Source organism: Kryptolebias marmoratus, linkage group LG17 (genome assembly GCF_001649575.2).
Source record: "Kryptolebias marmoratus isolate JLee-2015 linkage group LG17, ASM164957v2, whole genome shotgun sequence".
Classification (NCBI taxonomy): Eukaryota; Metazoa; Chordata; class Actinopteri; order Cyprinodontiformes; family Rivulidae; genus Kryptolebias; species Kryptolebias marmoratus.
The window spans coordinates 24,297,487-24,318,558 of record NC_051446.1 but is presented as its reverse complement, the minus strand read 5'-3'; the positions used below and the strand labels follow the sequence as shown (position 1 = coordinate 24,318,558).

Sequence of the window (21,072 nt, the reverse complement as noted above, 5' to 3'; positions counted from 1 at the left end):
CCCAACACACCTGATTCAAACGGTTTAATCACCTCCTCACCAAATCATCAGGTTCTCCAGGAGCACGGCAACAAGTCATCCATTTAAACCAGGTGTTTTAAAACAAGAACACGTCTAAAACATGCAGGAGAGCGGCCTGACATCTGTGAATTAAAGCGTGTGTTCCTGTCTCTCTGTTACCAAAATATCACGAGCCACTGGACAGATTGCAATAAAAATCTCAAATTATTCATTAGATGCACACCTGCAAACGCACAACCTTTAAAGTGAATCCAATCCACGATGTCTCCACAGCTAATCCACATAAAGCAGTGGTGTCCTGGTCCTGGTCCTGGTCCTGGAGGGTCACCATCCTGCAGGGTTTAGATGTTTCTCTGCTCTGACTCACCTGATCTGAATGATGATGATTGACAGGCTTCTGCTGAGGAGCAGAGAAAACATCTAAAACCTGCAGGATGGAGGTCCTCCAGGACCAGGACTGGACACCACTGACGTGAGTTAACACAAACATGGCTGTAACACTGCTAATTTTACAGATATTAAACTAAAATTTGATGTGGTAGTAGCTGAGATTCATTCACAACACATATTCTGAGAGGGACATCTCGTGATATTGCATGCGATTGTGTATGAAGTTATTTTCAAGGTTTGACCAAAGCGGCTACAACTCCATCATTTCTATTCATAAGATGGTTTTAGTTTCCTGAGCGAGTGGAGAGGGTAAAAAAGAGAAGAGTCTGCTGTGCTTCTGCCTTCACAAGAAGAGGAAAGTAATAATTCATCCTCCGTTCTTTGGTAGCTAAAAGTAGCATAGAGTGAAACAAAGGAATATTTTTCAAGGGACTGAAGAGATCTCAGTGTATTTCTGTGGGGAAAATATTTAAAAATGGAGATAAATAATTTGAGAAGTATAAAACTTACAAAACCCAAAAGTCATCTCTTGAATGAGCTGAACGTTTCGATAGATGAATGGCCTAAGTAGCACAAAGTATGCAGAGGATTACAAAAAAAATAGAAAACAGGACAGCCGTAGTGTGAATGCTGACTCAGCAGGCAGGTTTTAGATGTTAACTTTAAATCCCTGATCTGACTCTGTTCGTTCAGTATCTGCTGCAACCTTTGGGTCAGAAGTTTCCAGGTGACGCAGATCTGAGCTTGTGCTGAGAAGCTGCAGGTTGATGAAGTTTGGTGCAGCTGTGGAGCACACATCATGAGTTTACTCCCTCAGGGGGAGTTTGTTGTGCTATATTTCGTCAGATGTATTTAGCAGCAGAATTTCCCCCAGCTGGGGAGGAAGGCAGGTGGGAGAGGCCAGTGACATCACAATGTGAGCTTGTCATGCTCAGATAAAGTCCCGAGCCCCGGGGGATAAATACTGAAGCGTGAGACGTGCAGGTGGAGATTACTGGAGGTGAACATCGTTGTTAGCGGCTGCGGCCCCTCAGACGGATCAAAGAGTCGTCTTGTTGCCGTGTGGTCCCTCTGTTTGCTCCTCCACCCCCCCGCAGCGCTGACAGCAGTCGGAGCTGATTCCCCTCTTTTCCCCCTCAGCTCACTCAGGTTATTTGACTGTTGGGGATTTTTTTTTTTTTTTTCATTGGGATGCAAAGCATGAAGGGTGGGGGTGTTGTTTAGATGAGTAATTAACCAGTCATTCAAAGTGAAGAGCTCTCATTTTCAGATGGAAACTCAGACAAGTCGAGCACCAAATCCCTGCCCGTCACACGAACATTTAGTCATCCCAAACAGCAGCATTTACCGGATAAATCAGGCAAACCGTCGCCTGTTTTATGGTCTTTTACCCTTTATTGAAAGTCAATCTATATTTCCTTTAATCTTGCTGCACAATACATTAAATATTTATCATCACTGCAGTCATAATGTACATAAAATAATGTTACAAACTGCAGATTTAAACCACGAGTTGATAATAGAGCTGACAATCAGATTTTTTCCAACAGTCAATTAAGATATTAGTGGCTAAGATAATAAAGCACATACAGTAGATGAAAAACAATAATATTACAACTACACAACTGTAATGTATAACTGAGACAACTCGGTGATTTGTATTTATATTCATGCACAGTTTTTTTTCATGCTCATATTATTGATTGTGTTTTATTTTGGTCTGTCAGGTTTTTACCTGCCTGAAGGTCTGCAGGTGGAAATAATCCACTAGTTAAATCTGGCGTAATGCAACTGCCTCTGTGATTATAGTGAGAAAATATGCATATTTACAGTTGGAATCTCACTGGATTGGTACTTAGGACCTGTTTACGTACGTAAATCTTTAGTTAAAACTGTCTCAATTTGATCTCAGTTTATTCTCCTTTTTTTTGTCTCCGATCAGTCACAGTTTGGTTTCACAGGTCGCCAAACGCTCCCAGTATTGTCTCACGTTTCTCTGAATGTGAAACTGAATAGAGGCAGATTCCAGACACACGATGACTTGAACTGTTTTGAGAAAAAAAATTAGTTTTGACTTTTTTTTTTTAGCATCTTTAAAAGAGCGAGGCCCTTTGAGAACATTCAGAACATTTCAAGACATTTTGGAAACCAGTGATTCATGAAATATTTTGCTAATAGACAAAATAAACATGCAGAGTCAGCAACATGAAGGATGGGAGAGATAAAACCTCTGCAGTATTTACCGAGCGCCCTGCCTCGTTGTTGTGCCTGTTCATCGCTGAGCGAGCGTCCGGACGGTTCTCTCTGGCGTCTGCGAACTCCCTGGACACCAGGACCCCGAACTCTGCGTCCTCACTGCAGCCCCCCCACTTCCAGCCCTCCCCGGGGGGCCCCTTGTGGTGGGAGTCGCAGCCGCACATGGTGGATGTCCCCTCGGCGCAGGAGCGGGTCACTGCAAACGCAACGCCTGCGGAAGCTATGGCGTGGACGAACGCTGACTCTCTTGTTGCTGAAGGAGACAGGCGGGGGAGACAGAGAGGGGAGTGTGTCAATCTGGTGCAAAACATGGACAGAAATGATCTTTTACTGCTGCCAACATCCAGACAGATGCACTGAAAAGAATCCTTCCAGGCGATAACCTTTTAACACAACATTTCATCTTTGAAAAGACATATTTAGGTGCAGGTATTCGCCAATGGGAAAAATAAGAACCCTGCAGAACAACATGAAGGCTTTGTCCACACAGGAACAGGTTTTTTCCCCAAAAAAGCAATCTTTTTTTATAAATATCCTCATATACATGGAACCGTGTCTTCAAAGGTTTCCATCAATGTGACAATGGCAGATAATTTGGGTTTGTAGGTTGGATGAGAGGAGAGTCCATCGGCCCGGTGGGTCGGGTGATTGTTCTCCAATCTGAGGCTCAGGGTTTGAGTTATAAAAGTGCTCATATAGATACAGAACTCTATAAAGTTTGGACTATTTTTGGTTGTCCACATAAAAAGACAAGGGAGACGTTTTGAGAAATATCATTTAGGGACTCCTAAAACATCGTTTCCATGTGAACGAAGCCTCCCGGTATGTTGTTTATCCCGTGACTTAGTGAGGAAGAACCCCTGCAGTGGGATCTCAGTGACCTCCTGTCGTCCCCGAGCTGTGCTGCTCTGCATCTGGATACTGTTTCAGGAATGCCGTCACCCTGTTCGGGGCCTCAAAGCCCTCCGGTGAAATCCTGCAGCGTGTCGGTCTGTTTCTGTCTCCATCTCAGGGATGGAGTTACGCCTCCTTTGAAGGCAACAGCTTATTATGTAACCAGACACCATTGTTTCACAATCACAGCACACTTACAGTGGGTCTCACCCATTACACACACACACAGGTATGAAGATATGTCCTGAAGCTTTGAGTGGCCTGGATTTTTTTTTTTGTGTGGGATACGACGTGATCGGACTAAATAAACAGAATAAACTCGCATCTTGCGGATCCGATAACATCTAAAACTAAAGATTCCTGAACAAACCAGAGCCAGAGAGTCTCTTCAAACCCAATCAGAACCTTTTAAAGGCCACAGAAGTTCACCTCTGCTCACCCCCAAGTGAGCAAAGTTTTATTTAAATGTTAAAGGAAAGGTTGGGTCTGTGCAGTGTTACTGTTTCACAACAGAAAGAACAAATCTGTGTGATGTTTGCACGTTCTCTCCATGCATGAGTGGGTTTCCTCCACATACAGTCTGAAAGAACGGATGATTGGTTTAATTAGAGAATATAAATTGACATGAAGTGTTTGTATGTGTGGCTCCTGTGATGGACTAAAGACCAAAATACACAACATTTTAGGAACAAATGACAGTACTATAAGAACAAACTAGAATTAAACATTCCTTCGGTCCACCACCTGGTCAAACCTTGAAGATTATGTTATGCATCATGATGAGTCAGTAACGACGGCGGGGAGCAGAGAACTGTTTGTGCTGCTCACTTTTTTCAGTTTATCAGAGCTTCTGACATAAAATATATCTTTGCTCCACCGTCTTCAGCTGAGACACATTTTATTTCGTTTGTGTATTCGCTGCTTTGAATGCATCTGAAGTGTCTGTGTGCATAAAAGTCACTGCGCCAGCTAGTGACCTGGCAGGGAAACTACAGCGGTCTTTTACGGTCTTGGTCCCAGTTTTACTGTGTGAATGTGTGACGTTTTTAAAATCTTTAAGGTTTCACGTGTAACCTGAGCCCCAGTCAGACCCTCCAGAAACAGGCCCCTGTGAGCTCCGGGCTCCTGGAACCGTGGCTCTTAACCAAGGCTGGAGCTGCTCCTGCTACCTGCTGGGTCCATCAATCCGCCTTTGTTTCCCTTGTGTCACACTGTATTATCCACACAAAGAGCCCAGCCAGTAGCACCCCCCACCCCTCTGCCCAGAGCTGGCATCCCCCCCGCTGCCGCCGAGCTGAAATCCCATACACCACCGTTGATGCCTCCAGGCATCCACCAACACGCAGCCGAAGGTGGCGATGAGCTGGTCGTCAGTCGCCGCTCTTCACTTCGCTAACTTTTCCATTCATCACTCCTAAAAAGATCCACTCTCCTTCCTTCCTTCCTTATTTCCTTCGCTCCTTCCTTCGCCTCCTCATCCCAAAGGCTGGGCTGGGAGAGATCCCCTTTCAGCCTGTTTTCATGACAGAGTCAAAAGGGCGTGTGAATGGGGTGTTCGTGGGAGCTGGACTGTGTGAGGAGCGGACTGGTCTTCATGCACAGTAGGGGTTGAGCAGAGCCCCCCGGCCCTTTTCTGTCGCCTGTAATCTCATTTGGCTTCCCCTCTCCCCCCCCTTTTATTTGACCGGGTGAGTTTGGATGCTCCTGCTGCCCGTTTCTGCCTGGATTCCTTCCTTTTGACACGCGGGCTAATTCATTTCCAATTAGCAGGTTCAGTCACAGCACGGAGAGACTTCCACCTGTCCGATCAAGGACTGCAGGGCCTAAAGCAGGACACCTGAGTCACTCTCGACACCTGATTCAGTGGTTAAATGACCTCTTCGTGTTCTGCAGAAACCTGTTAATCACCCTTTAATTCAAATCAGGTGTGTTGGAGCAGAGAAACACAGAAAACATGCAGGATAGTGGCCCTGAGGACCAGGGTTGGACACCCCGGCCTTACATGTCTCCTGTATTTCAGCTCTACTTGTCAGGTTTGGTTGATGGGTTTCCTGGACTGACCTGCTTTTATGTCAGTTAGTGTAAACACAGAGGGACAAGACAAAGGTAGTACCACATCGAAGATAAAGATGGATAAAAGTTAAGACTTTCAACCACCTAAAACAAGTCATTCTCAAAACCTTCCTTCTAGTTTAAGCAGATATTACATTAAAGAGAGAGTGTAGATTCTCTGGAAATTAATATCTTACCTGTTATAAATAGCTCTTTAAAACAAAAACAGCTTACTTCTGACTGGCATGACGAGCTAACAGCTAGTCTGAGTAACAGTTCAGTTAACATCTGCCATCTTAAAACAACTCCAATCTCTTATTGGTTCGCACAAATGCTGTTTTAGGAACCTTTCAGTTTTGATTACAGGATTATTCCAGGAAAAATATTTTGATGTTCCTGCAGGACGTGCCTCAGGCTGCACTAGAAGTGCTACAGTTTGCTGCCGCCGCCGACTGTGCTTACAAATAATCATAAAACTGTTTGTAAATTACCATTTATTGTGAAATTGACAACGGTTTAAAGATTTATAAAACTGCAATGAGGATTTTGAGATTAGAGCTGTCTCTGCTGCTGTTTATTTGTGGGTCAGAAGCTGAAGATTTGGGGAACCGTTGATCTAATTAATAGTTCTTTCTCTGGATAATCATGGTCTTCGCTCAGATTTACTCTGTAATCATTATTAGACCAGAAGAACCATAGGTCCTGGTTGATTTGCAGAACAAGTTAACGACCTTGATTTATTGTAGAACGAAGCCTAAAAATCTACCTTTATCTAGCACTGGTCCAAAGATGGCCAGGTTGTCCTTGATGGTGGTGCAGTTCCATCTGCGGCCCCTGAACTGGTGCTGGCATTCTTGGATTCCCAGTTTGACGCCCTCAGCAACACTGGGCATAATCTCAATGTAGTTGCGACAGAATCTAAGCTGCTTGGGCACCAGGCCTGGGATGGAGCCGCACAGGATGGGTTGGGAGCCCAGAGACGAGTACTGCTGCCCCAGGGCCAGGGACCTGTGTCACAGAGAGAGGGGAGGCGTCATCAGGTGAGATACATATCACTGTATTTTATATAAAAAAAATAAATTTACTGTAAGATATCAGCAGCTGTGGCTGGCAGAATTTTACCTTTAAAACTACAAAGACCATTCTTGACATTACTACAAAGTTTAATTTTACTTCCTCGTGTTTATTCTTTTTTGTGAAACAAAAGCTACAAGAGTAATGTGCATCTCTATGACATGTAAGCATTGATCTGGCTTGATATTAGCTTGTATTTTGGATGATCAGATTATAAATGACAAATATACAGATGTTTCTTTAGGCCTGGAAATAAAATACATCCCAACGTGCATGTTAGGTAAAATGTCACTTAACAAGCACGTGTCATATCTGTGCCCATGTGTAAAAAAAAAAAAAAGAAGACATTAAAACATAACAGGCCAGGTTTATTTTCTGTTGTATCTTCAGTTTGTTTTATGAAGTCTGATTGGTTGAGATGTTACAGACAGAGGCATTGATGAAACGATCAAATCCTGCATACATCCATTTTTGGGAGGAAAGTCCCTTAATGTGGCACCAGAGCTTTGGTATATTACATATTTTGAAAAACATAAAAGTTACAAAAAAACCCCCAAAAAAACAAAAGTCATAGCACCTACACTATATTGCCTAAAGAATTAATCCAGAGGGTTTATTCTGATGTTGGCCCACTCTGCTTCTATAACAGCTTCAGCTCTTCTCTTAAAGCTTCCCACAGGTTTAGGAGAATTTTTGGGAGCTTTGGACCATTCTTCAGACAGAGGGCTCTCAGTCTCGGCTCTAATTCATCCCAAAGGTGTTCTGTCGGGTCGAGGTGCAGGCCACATCCATGTCTTTATGGACCTTGCTTTGTGCTCTGGTTTGCAGTCATGTTGGAACAGGAAGGGGCCATCCCCAAACTGTTGCCATGAAATTGTCCAACCCCACACCATAATTCTCCCTCTACCAAACTCTACACTTGGCATAATGCAGTCAAGACAAGAACGGTTCTCCTGGAAGCAGCCGAACCCAGACTCGTCCCTCCAGAGGACACGTCTCCACTGCTCTAGAGTCCAGTGGTGGCGTGTTGTGTTTTAACTACAAACTAAACCACCACCAACATTTATGTGTTTTTCTGTAACAGTTTATGGAAAAATAAATGCCTTGAAGCTGAGATGAGTTCCTGAGTGAAGTCCATCTTCTGCTGGTATAGAACCAAACCAAAGTGCAAAAACTAAAAAAAAAACCCAGGTAAACATAAATACTTCTATAGTGCTTAAATCCACATCTTGCCAGTTTCGTATGTTTAGGGCAAAGTTTTGTCCTGCTTCCTGTGTTTTCACAGCATTTCAACAACAGTGCATGTGGTGACTGAACGATGACAAACTGGAAGAGCAGCCCTGTGATTCACATCCGCTTAATGAAGTTTATTCAAAAGGTTTCTGTTTATTTTTCTCCTTTGTTCCACCAGGAGGGGGAGGCACGCCAGCACAGCGATACAAGCTGACTTTTCAAAGATTCCCAACCTGTTAGCACGGACAGATCTGTTGATCCAACAGATGAAACACAAAAACGTGTCTGTTTTAGTTAGAGAAAAGCCCCCTCGTGTCGTTAGGGCTAAACCAAGACACCTGCCCCTACTGCTCCATCGTTAATTTGTGATTTTCTGCTGGAGCTGATGTTGCAACAACAATCATGTGTGCTGCCGACTTCACCGGTAATAGAACTGCCAGGTTGCTGCTCTGAGCCATACCAGCAGGCGGGTGCAGATGTGCCTTAACACGGAATAATCACTGTATAAAATAGGGAAGAGGATGCCAGAAACTATTATAGATTCATTCAGGTAATTAATTTTAATTGCTTTGAATTTTTCAAAATAGGAGAGACAGAAAAACATGTTTGCCACCTCTGCGTTTTAACATGCTCAAACAGAACTCGACAAGATCAAATAAGGGAATGTCAAAACTTTCTTGTAAATAATCGCCGGCCGAGAAAACGCGAAAGGTGGGTGATAATGTGTTGCCCGTATCTGTGTGTTTGTTGCCAAAATATCTCATGAATCATGATACAGGTTTTAACTGTTGGATGCTAAAATTTGGTGTGGTTGTAGCTGAAAGCCATCCTTAACATCCTGATTCTAACATCTGTGATGTCACATGAGATCCTAAATAACGTTTTATTTAAAGTTTGACCAAAACGGCTAAAATATAAAAGAATTTCAATTTAAAACTCTGGCATGAAAGGTGGCGGATGACATGCATTCCTTCAGGGATCACTAATTTTTGCGTTTATAAAACACGTTGCTGCAGAAACTTGACATTCTGAATCTTTACCAGGTACAAGATCTCAAAGAAAATGCCACCAGACGCTCCGGCACTTGGCGGCATTCAAAGTCTCAATGGCCGACGTGGTGCTGGAGGCCATGAAAGGTGACGGAGAAACGACCGGTGCTGATCGGATCAAAGCGCCGCTCTGGATGACCGAAGTGACTCCCAGAAGGCACAACTCAGTCACAGCAGGTTCGGACTGACCAACGAGGGCAGCACATTGTTACGTCCAACGCAAAAATCACTGAAGTTAGAACAAAATAATCCCTCCTCAGACAGGTTAACAGCTCAGGTGCTCCTTCTTCATATAGCAAAACCCTCAGGGGTTCTCATCTAAGGTGAGCATTGTTGCATCAGGGGATCAGAGTTTAAACACTGAAACATGAGACTGTTCTGCTTTTACAGCTGGTCTAATGAAACATGATGATCCCATACAGAGCCACTTGTCTTTCTGCCATAATTGACACAAATACACAACAAAAGATTCTCATGTTTCAGCTGGAACGTCTGTCAGTACAGTAAACTATTAAAAAAAAGCTTCAAAACAGCTACAGATGCAGATGAACCTGTCGGTCCCCTTCCACAGTAAAAACAACAGAAATGGTCTGACTGGAGCCATAAAAACTCCTGTTTTGTCTCATTAATCCCAGAAACTTTAGGGGTGGTCAGCATACATTTAGGTGAATTCCAATCTGGATTTTTGTGTTTTTGTTAACGGTAGAACCCTCCTGGGTCTTTTTCCATGGAGCCCATTACGATTCAACATGCTGCTGATGGTGTGATCAGAAAGTGTTCGAAACATGACTATAATGCAAAGATTAAGGGTACCAACAAATCTGTGGATCTCAGTTTGGCTTATCTTTGTAAAATAAACAACAAATCATTTCTTTTGTCTACTCTATCATATACTAAAAGCGTGCAGATATACATGAGGCAATTGCTTTTTTCAAAAAGTGAAGCATTGTTTCAATAAACTGTAAAAGTACCAACAGATTTATCTCCGCCTGTTTGCATGAAAAATACATAAATACATTCACAGTAACAGCTTAACTGAAGCTGTGCAGAGTTGGTAATTTGACAGCGCTCATCAATCTCCATTTATGTTCTTGTCTTGAGTTTACTCAAGCGAAGGAAGCCCCATTAGCTGATGTGGCAGTCCCAATCCTACCACCCTCGTTGAGTTCAAGTGTTGCTGACTTCATGCCGTCTGCTGACTGGGTGACTAAGGACTAATTACACTGTCTGTAAAGTTTTGGTTGCTGCCCATTAATTTCTAGTTTTGTGGGAAGGACCAGAGTGGATGATGCTTTCCACAAAAAAATCTCCTGATCAATTGAGATGTCACCGCATTTTATCAGAGGTTGCATTTTCTGTCAGCTGGACGTCGTTCTCATCGTTCTGAGGATGCTGGCTCAGTTAGTGAATTCAAGATTCCTGATGGAATCAATTAGCCAACCGCACTGCATTTTGTGGTGGACAAAGCATGTTTTAACTCCATGCTGTAGACCTGCCAGCCTATTTGTCTTCATTTGTAAAGGATGCGCCTCACTTGATCCATAAGGACAGATGAGATGAAAGGGATCTTTCTTTTTGGCTAGCTGCTAATGAGAGTCTTAACCCCGAGGGTTTATGAGGTGCATTGTGCAAACAGATACACACGCAGACTCATGCATGTAGACCACATGTGCACCACGCTGATCCCGCCTGCCTCGCCTCACTTCTCGGAAGCCACGAGCAACGTGTCTGAACTGAAGGAGAAGCAGGCGCAGAGACCTCCAGAGAGGCAGAAAGCTGGGAGAATCTGCTGCGGGGGACGAGACGAGCAGCAGCAAACGGCTGGGTTCTGGGAGGTGCGTGCCCTGACACGTTCGGATGAGGCCTCTCCTGGCCTGGGGGGGGGGGTTTACAGCTTGGTTCGGGGTTTTCTTGGTGCCTAAACGAGGATGATGTGAAAGTATGATGGGTCCACTGGAAAACCACAGACATGAACCAGAGAAAACAATGGGATTCCACCACACACCTCGCTGAAAAGAGGAGTATCACGCAATCACGAGACTGTTAACATAAACATTGGACTCAGGCACTCCTTCAGTTAGAAAAAATGAGGTGATGGGGGCATACTTTTCTCTCAGGCTTATTTTGTTTATGAGAAAGCACAACTTGAGTCACAGTAATCGTGCTGTCAGAAATATGTGGCTGTCTGTGAAGGTCTGCATCCTGAGAACAAGTGTGTGACACGCTTCTGTACAGATGAGGTTTCTTTGTGTCGCAGCCAAAAGCACCAGGTGATCCTCTGACCTCTGACCTCACGCTGCCTTTAGACTGAACCACAGAAGTTCATGATCAGGTCCAGTAGTTACTGGTGTGATCATTTGGTATACAGATAAAAGACAGAGGATGTCATACAGGGTTACAGGTGCATGTTTTTCACTTATAATTATATATGGAAAATCATGTGAGAACATGAACATGTCAAAAAAATTAAACATAAATATCTGAAACTTGCAAAACATGCATTTCACATGTTAACTATCACTTACCGCTAAAAGGCAAAAGGTGGGCATTAATGGTTTTGGCTGTGTGCACGTGCTTGTCTGTAGTGTTAGAAAAATATCTATGAACCACTGAACGGGCTTTAATAAAACTCTCTGAAAGTAATCACTGGAAGGGAAGTACATAAACAACTGTTTGGAGTCATTTCAATTCAAGATGGCCACCATAGCTAACATACCTTGGAAAAGTAAAAAAGAAGTATTGAGCTAAAATTTAATGTTGTAGGAGCTAAAAGTAATCCTCAATACAAACTCCAACAGCTTTTATATCGCATGACATCAACTTAAAGTTGTTTTAAAGATTTGACCAAAACATCTTTAATTCTGTCATCATGAGACACTCTAAGTTCAAAAACAAATAATAACAAATAATAAGCATTCCTTTAAGAACTACTGGGTCTTTATTTTAACATGTTTATATGTGTTTAACTCAGTGAAAAATCTTTATGCTTAAAAAACAACATTTATCCAAACACCTCAGTTCAGTCATAACTCTTTCAAATTAGGATTTATTTTTTAATTCAAAATGTAAAAACAGCAAGCAGCCTTTCAGATGTAAAAAATATGCTTGTTGTAGGTACATTTTCAATAAAAAATATAATAAAATATAATATCTATTTGGTTTTCATAATTTTTCATGAAGGAGGATGTAAGGGATTCTACATCAAAGTTAGAGCAATAGTCACTTCCGGCCGCCATCTTTTTTTTTAAATTATTTATTTAAAAAAATTTTTTTTAGTAGGATGGTAAACTGAAGACTTACAGCTGATTACAATGATTTTACAAGTCTGGAAACATCAGTAAGTGTCTTAAAGAACGTTTTTTCCTGTTTAGTTGACATGTTTAGCCTTTAGCAACAATGCTAACTTATGTAGCCTTTAGCAACAATGCTAACTTAGCATCAATTCTGTTTGGTGCACAAAAAAAATTCTATGTAACGAATCTTATCAAGTTTTGTCTTTTAAGAGGTGTAATTACAGCATGATAATAGTTTTTTTTTTTTGCTAAAGATAATTTAACTCTTTATTAAATATAAGGACAGCCATGTTGGTGTTATGAAGAATATTTGAATTTACCTGCAGTTCCAGTTTGTTTCACAAACAGCTGCTGTTTTGTGTTGTTGAATGTCTTAATTCTTCATACAAAACATAATATTACTATAAACCTGTTTTAAAAGTTGTGCTTAAGTAAACATATTAGTTAAACATGCATAAGTTAGTAAACATAAACACAAGAGGAGTAGAATCAAAATAACATCTATCTGTTTGGGACATTTTTAGCTACATATACCTTTTATTTTCACGTTTTGTTCCTGTTATTATGTCACAAATGTATATTTTTATTATCTGCTTTATAGGACTTTTCAGCTGCTAGCTAAAGATTGTTTAGTTTAAGACATTTTATTATGTTTAAAATCTGCAAAGCAGTTATGGAATTTAAATAAGAATGTTGGGATGAAAAATGAAATGCATCCAAATAAAATTTAGCTGAAGATTGATGCAGAAAGTTCACAATATGAGTGAAGCAAAAAGCAGAAGAAAAGGAAAAAAATGAAGCCACAATTTAGAGTATACTCAAAAAACTTCTTGCAAGTTGTGGGTTTGTGCTCCAGTATAGATTTATAAGGATTATGGCAACAAATGGGAGTGCTGCGTTTGTGTTTTCTCTTCATGGTTCTCGAGCTGTTTTACCACTTATACTCAGGAGTCCTTTAAAAGAAATGTTGGTTTTTAAAAATAGCAAGCTAACTAACCAACATACGTTGAATTGTGATGTCAAGCTCATATAGCCAAAGAAACTAGTGGTTCAATCAAATAAAACCATAATATTTGGAGAAGCCCTGTTGAAATTGTAGTTTTTATCTGATGTGCTAGTGGCTTCTTATACAGTGCTGATGAATTTCACAGGACTGAAAGTGTATGTGTTGATTTTCTCATCAATAAATGCATTAAATCCTGACATTTAAATCAACTCCCAACTACGTTTACATACAGAAATGGCCAGAGTGACTGAAAATAGGTCAACAGCGGTGACGTCCATCCATGTTTGACTTCATAGTTTGCAATAAGTACCTTTAAAGCTACAGCTAAATGGGTTTTCGAAGCACTTAACGAGGATTCAGCCTGTGCAAACAGATTTGACGCTGGCGTCAGGTTTGATAAAATGCTGTGGAATTTTGTTATGTTTTGCTCATTGCAGTTGTTGATGATGGGTGCCACTCGCTCTGAGCTGCGTCGGAATAAGTTCACTTAAAGAGTTATTAATAATGTTGGCTTCTGCTGGGTTTGTGCCTGAAGCCCCAAGTCCCAGGCGTATTCCTCTGTGTTTGCATTAAACTTTAATCCACCTTCGGTTTACCTCTATATGTCGACGCCGCAGCGCAACTTGTCAAATTTGCCTGGAGGACTTTGTGAGGAGCAGAAGGCTCTGTGCACTGGAAACACTGACATCAAAGTCGCATATAGAAATCCCATAACAGAATCCACGGAGCTGTAAAGATTTTGGAAAGAGAATAAGTGGGACAAGTAAAGTTGCCGGCTTCCCCCTGAGAAGGGGACTGGAATGTGTCTGCGTTTTGTGGTCTGGTGTTCAGAACGGAAACTGTCTCTGAGCTTGTCAGCAGGTGGACACAGCAGAGTCCGAGCTGCTGTGGACGGAGGACAGAGCCTGTCTGAGTGAGACGCTTTAGGCGTTGTTCCGTGTTTCTGTTCAGGAGAAGCAGGTCTTGAATCATTTCATTGGTGCATCTGATGCAGATCACAACTCTCCAGCTGTATGGTTATGATGCCTTTGTGTCTATGAAGGTAATTAAAAAACCAATTAAGCGAATGCTGAGTCAGCATTATTGATTTCCTGTTATTTTGTATCAAACCACTTCAGCATCCTTTGTTCTGTTTTAGTTATTCATATATCAAAATGTTCAGATTTTTTACTTTTTTTTGACCTCATGGCCTTGAGGGAGGTTTGCGCTCTCTGAGTTATTCTGGTTAAATAAAATTCCCCACAGAAATGCATTCAGTTCCTTCAAAAATATTCTTCCCTTTCAGATTAGATCCAGCAGATTTGCTCTGTTTTTGTCTTCATATGCTACCCTAGCTGCTATTCTGCTTCTTCTAGCTTTTAGCTCCTGTTTGGCTACTTTTAATTTGTAGCTATCACTTTGCTACCTTTAGCTTTTAACTATTGTTCTGCATCTTTTAGCATTTATTTACCTTTTTAACCCGTTTAGCTTTTAGTTAGTTTGCTAATTGAAGCTTTATCATATGTTTTCCTGCTTTTAGCTGCTGTTTTGATGCTTTGTTCGTTTGTTCGGCTCGTTTTAGCTTCTTCAGCAAAGCTATTCAGCTGTCAGTTTCACAGAAAATGTCATTTCTCTAGTTGCTGCTGACGTTCTCGTGGTTGATTAGTAAAAAAAAGTGAGGAGACACGACATTCTTGCGAAGAGGCTTGGCTGACGACAGCTTGCCAGTTCTCACATACCTTGCAGAGGCCGTGCCACAGTAATAATCTTTTTTAGATTACTTTCTGTGCATGTTTAGCATTCTGTCTCCACCTCTGAACACGTCAGTTTGTTAGCAGAGTTCCTAAAAAGGTTACAGATTTATTTGCATGAAAACTTTACCCTAGGTCAGGCATGTCCCAACTTAGAGGTCATAAATATTTTTTAGTTGATTTAGATCCAAATCTGAACTTGGAGCCAGTTTTTTTTTTTTGGTATTATTTAGTGTGGGTGTAGACACGTAACCTTGGACTGCTCTCATCTTCTCATGAATACTTTAATAAAACTAGACGCCTGAACGCTCCTGAAAGTTGGAGTCATCTGTATGAAGAAGTGATTGAGTTCATCTCATTTTTAGTATTTTAGTTAAAATAGAGTTGTAAAAAATCCTGTTTTCTGTCTTGAAAGATTAATTTAAACATATTGATAGAGGATGTCACCTGTTTCTTTTATCAAAAATATCATTTTGATCGGAAGGAGCAGCCTTATTATTGCTTGTTGCCATGAAAGGTGGGTGATCATGTAATGGTTTGTGTCTGTGCGTTAGCAAAATATCTCATGACCCGGTGCATGGATTATATTAAAACTCTCAGGCAGTAATTATTGGATTTATTGGATTTACATCTCCAGCTGATCAGCTTTTGGAGTAAACCCGATTCCTGATGGTCTCCACAGCTAATGAACCTTAGCAAACAGAAAAACTGGTCAGTTTTAGAGATGTTGAGCTGGTGTGGTAGTAGCTGAGAGTCATCCTCAGCACATACGTTGAGCTGCGTGTTCACAGATTGTGCAGGATTTTAGTTTAAACCTTAGCAGGAAGGTGGGCGATATGCATTCCTTCAAAGAACGCTGGTTTCATTTATCACTCATGTTTGCAGACAACATGACACCTGTTTGAATGCGTTCCTCGCACCTGTTTTAACTCGACCGAGTGGCGGTCCTCTCTTCTTTCCTACAAGCATCAGTTGGTTTGGTCGACCTGGTCAGTGACCTGAAGGCTGTGATCAGGTCGCCTGCATCACAGACCTGCGTGTCAGAAACATGGCTTTCTGCCAATAAGTACCGTAATCTCTGAATCAGCCCGAGCAGGTGAGATCAGCCAGGTAAGGGGCTTTAAATGATGCATGTGCATGAAGTCTTTGCCCTGTGTTTTAGTGCAGCGGGGGGACTTTGTCATTTCCTCCAGCAGCACGCTGCTGGTCTTTTGATGGTGGGGGAAGATTACGACTCACCTTCACTGCTTTGAAATCCAGTCGCCTTTGAAGCGCTCACCCACGCTCAGGTTTGACTGGATAATGTCTAACGAGCCGGATCAGCACATCAAGCCAGCTGTCACCGATATTTACCTAAAGAATTAAAGACCTAACGTTCCTTGAAGGACTGCGAATCGTCCGCCGCCTGTCATGTGGAGTACGTGTTGAGGATGACTGTCAGCTACTACCACACCGAACTCTATTAGATTATCTGTAAAACTGTCTGACTCAGAGCCATCTCTGTGTTTTCTAAGGTCATGTTAATAATTACTTCCTGAAAGTCATTATTAAATTCTGTTTAGTGGTCCTGGAGATACTTTGGGACAGACAAACGTGCAGTAATGATGCATTTGTTTAAAAAGCTCTCAGGACAGGGACAGAAAACACTTTATTTTATTGGGCTGTTTTGGACCTTTTTCAGGTTTTCTAGTTGAATGATCGTGGCTGGTCAGGGGTTCACTTTTTGTTTCTCTTGCAATGATAACTCTGAAGCATAGTAAGCAGTAACAAACAGTAAATTTAAATGTTAAACAATCCTGTAATTATGGTTGTTATTGAACATCTACAATAAATTAACTTTTGGACTCAACCCCATTCAAGGTGACGGCTACACCTCAGCTCAAATTTGGTGTGGTAGTAGCTACGAGTCATCTCCAGCATATAGTCTGAGCACTTTTTTTTTTTTTTGCCATTAACTATTGGAGCCAGCAAAATATCCCATGAACCACTGGATGGATGGATTTAAGTGAAGCTTTCAGAAAATCGACAATCCACATTTTAACCTAATGGATTATCCCAATTTAAGATGGCTGCCAAACCCAACCGAAACTCAAAAACACCAAAAGGCTATAATTTACACAGTTTTAGAGATCTTAAGCTAAAATTATCTGTGGTAGTAGCTACACATTCTGTGATATTTTTACTTAAAGCATTGGCAGTGTCAATCATGTCTGTCTGTTAGCAAAATGAACAGATCTTTTTGAAACTCTGAGGAAGTAATCGTTGGATGAACATCGACAACTGATTAACATTTGGAATGAGCCCAATTCAAGATGGCCGCCACACCTGACAGCCAGCACAAAAAGGCCCATAACTCCTGGTAGTAACATTAAATATGCTGAGTGCTAACACATCTCACAAGGTCTCATAACACTGCGTGAAACAGCATCGTGTTATTGACGAGGTTTGACCAAAATGGCTGCAACTCCACTTCTCGATATACGATGGTTCCACTTGGAGACTCTGACACGATACGCGGCAGGTGATATGCATTTCTTCGAGGAATGCTACACCTTTAATTTCATTTTGTTTTTGGAAGCACAAACACAGACTTTACTAACTTTGCAAAGAAAATTTGAAAACTATTTTAGTCCCAAACACAGACAGCACCCCCTGCTGGAAGCTTGTTTGTTTTCTTACTTTTCATTCAGCTCAAAATAAAGAAAAAGCTGGTTTTTAATACTTTATCTTGAGTTGGTTTGTTTTCATTAAAAACTTTGAGGGCCAGCAGGAGACGGTCCAATGGCCACCTCTGGCCCTCGGGCCACATTTTACGTTCACGTGTGTCATGATTTGCAGCCTCTCGCGGTGGCACGACAGTTTAAATCTTTGTGCACGTCGCAGTCACACCCTTTAGGTTTGAAACATGACAAAACCCTGAAGATTCCGATGAATTCCATTCTTTTACACTTTTCTACTTTCTTCTCCTCCCTTCAGGGCACTTTTTTCCTTTTTTTTTTTTTTTAGAGAAACTACAGGAACAGCCTTGATCTTTTCACACCAGACAGCAGACTGAAGATTTTCATGCCAAAGGTAAGCGAACCCCCCACCCTCCTCCTCCTCCTCCTCCTCCTCCTCCTCCTCTCCTCTTTGCCAGTGGTCGGGGTTTTTTGAACTGAGGGTTGGAGGCTGGGAAGAGGCTGTCGCAGGCAGATAATGACATTCCTGAGACCCAGAGATGGACTCAGGAGTCCAGTTTGAGCCTCTCAGACTGAGCTGGAACCGGGCAGGTTGGAGGAAAACTGGGCAACGTTCTCCAAGATGGTTGATATTAAACTTAGAAAGATGCTTCGAGTTTCGTTAAGAAGCTGTTTTCTTTCCTGTGTTTTCACTGAACTCTAATGAGGATTCGTTTAAATTGTCACTGAGATTTTTACGACGTAGAGCCAATTTCTTTTTACCACATTTAATATTTGTATCATTTAACGTAAGATTTCATTATGTTTTAAAACTCGGTTGAAAGGCGATAATGTTTTTGCCCTAGTGTGTGTGTCTCTGTTAGCAGAATATCTCATTTAATGAAACTTTCAGAAAGGAATCATGGGCTGAACGTCTACAACTGATTAACTTTTGGAGTCAACCCAATTCCTGACGGACGCCAAATGACCTTAGAAAACACAAAAATGACGACAGCTCAGCCAATTTTACAGATACCAAGCTAAGATTTGGTGCAGTGTGGTAGTAGCTGAGAGTCATTCTCAACACTAAGTGCTAACAGATCATGTGAGATATTTCATAAACCCATGAGATTGTGAATAATGCTATTTTCAAAGTGGCTAAAAATGTTAATTTCTCAAGATAATCTGATTTTCGTCTAAAACTCTGGCATGAAAGGTGGCGGCCGATATGAAGTCCTACAAGGATTAATTTAATTTTAGGATTTCTCCATCAGCAGACCAGACTTTTCACTTTACAAACTGCTTTTAACACTTTACTCCTGTTTCATTTTCTTTCTTTCTGCTTCCTGTTTTAGATTCATTTCTCCTTCTGCTAAATTTTATTGTAAAAAAATAATCAAATGTTAAAGTCAGAGCAGCATCTCTGCTTTCTCCTGAGGATTTAAAGCATGAGGAGAAAAATAAAAAAAACTGACTTAGTAAAATGGAGAATCTCTTGGTGGTTTTTGGAGAAAATTCAGCCGAGGTCACGCTTTGCTGAAAGTGACTCATCATTTTTTAACAATGGAACAAAATACGCCACTAAAGACTTAAGATAAGCCGTAGAAGCTTAGAAAAACATGATATTAGTGTTAAACATGGCAGTAAGAAGATCAGATGTGATAAACGCACTTGTCCTTACAGAACACAACTCGTATTTAGAGGAGCGTGCAGGATTCATCAGATTGCTTAATTTGTATTTTTTTGCGAGCAGTTTGTGTCTCGGATGTTTGGGAATCCTTCATGATATCGATAAATGTTGGAAGTTTGACCGATCGAGCTTCAGACTTTACAGAAACCATGTTCAGTAACAGGATGTGTGCAGGAAGCTGGGTCACATTTTAGTTGTTTATTCCCTCAACCTTCACTTATCTCCCGTCATGTGTGAAACTCCTTCTGCAGCATTCCTGAATTAAAAAGCGGTCTGCCTCTCCTCTCCAAACCTGATCAGTCTGTTTTCCTCTGCGCCTGCATATGTGCATATCACTGGAGTTATTTATGCTCTGTTTTTGTTTTCAACACCCCAGCTTGTGAAAAGGGAAGGCTGCCAGGCATGAAGTAGGCAGAACTCCTCTTCCTCTTCGAACCCGGCCCGTCTGCAGGATTTATGGCCCGAGCGATCGCCCCTGAGACAGAAGCTGAGAAGAGCCTTTCCCGGGGCCCTGGCTGAAACTCAGCACCCGTCCTGCCTGACACGTCGCCTCATTTTGTCTCCTCTTCAACGTGATGCCACTGACAGCGCCGTTTGTCACCTGGAGCTACGAGCCTGTGTTTCATCTTCAGCCCTGCCTTCATAATTTGGTGCCCGAATCAAAGGTAGTGCGCATTGTTGCAGCTCAAACATTATACCAGTGTCATGTAAGCTCCTTGAAGAGAACAGCTGCAGGTGATTCACATGGAGGAGAGTCCCCAGTTCTTTGTCACTCTTGTCTCGTGGCTCTGGCTGAAGTCAAGAGTGGGTGTAAAGTCCTCTTTGCCATTAACACTTCAGCCCTGTGGCCTGTGCGCTTGGCAGCTGCCTGCTCTGTAAATGAAACCAGAAGATGCTCGCGGTTTGGATGGCGCACAACGCCGGGACCACATGCGAGTCGGACGGCTAAAGTGCAGCAGCTCTGACAAGTTATTGTGTTGCAGGGACCCAAAGAGCTCTGTCAAACAGAAACATCTTCAAATTAAAAGAGTTCAGCGATGTGGGATAATTTAACAAAGAATAAAACCCTGCCTCCTTCGCCGTGGAGGGTGTGAAGTGTACAACAAATACGAAGCAAAAACATGTTTAAGTGGGAAAAAAATTAGGCTAAACTGGATGTTTATTTTAAAATTGTGCAAAAGTTTGTCATCCCTGAGAATTTTGTTGCCTGTTAGAGTCGGAGGGCTGAACAGTGACACACAACAGCAAACAAAAGAAAATGACTTTATAAGAAATGATCGTTGTGCTTTTTTTTTTTTTTTTAATTTTAAGGTTAAAATGATTTATTCTCCAGAAAACAACAAACCTTTTTTCTGGTTTCAGTTTTGTCTTGACTAAAACAAATCAGTTTTTTAAACATATTTATGATCTATAACGCTGATGACTTCTCACTGATGTATTTTTTTTAACAAAATAAGCAAAATCTACATATTAAATCATTTATGGGTTCTCAAATTTAAAAAAAATCATTTTTGTATCACATACTCCAATATGATAAATGGACCTGAACGAGGAGGGGGGAAAAGAACGGCAAACCTTTTCCGTTACACTCGTATTTGAGGTTAAGATTCTTTGGACTGGGCCGGAGAACATTTTTCCACTCAGTCGACTGAAAGTGCACATTCTGCCCTCTCTGAAAAATCATCATTTGACCTAAAAGTCTCTCTTTTTCTCTGTGCAGCTTAAAG

At 41.5% G+C, this 21,072-nt stretch overlaps 1 protein-coding gene across 1 annotated transcript in view; it reads right to left on the bottom strand.

The window, feature by feature from the left end:
- The window catches only part of wnt3 (wingless-type MMTV integration site family, member 3), a 22,937-nt gene that overhangs the window by 1,405 nt on the left and 460 nt on the right, over positions 1 to 21,072 (bottom strand). Inside the window, exons 2-3 of the mRNA XM_017438435.3 lie at positions 6,380 to 6,621; positions 2,655 to 2,920 (exon numbers count right to left, since the gene is read on the bottom strand). Of these exons, the coding sequence (XP_017293924.1) occupies positions 2,655 to 2,920; positions 6,380 to 6,621 (508 nt within the window). The remainder of the gene's footprint in view (positions 1 to 2,654; positions 2,921 to 6,379; positions 6,622 to 21,072) is intronic.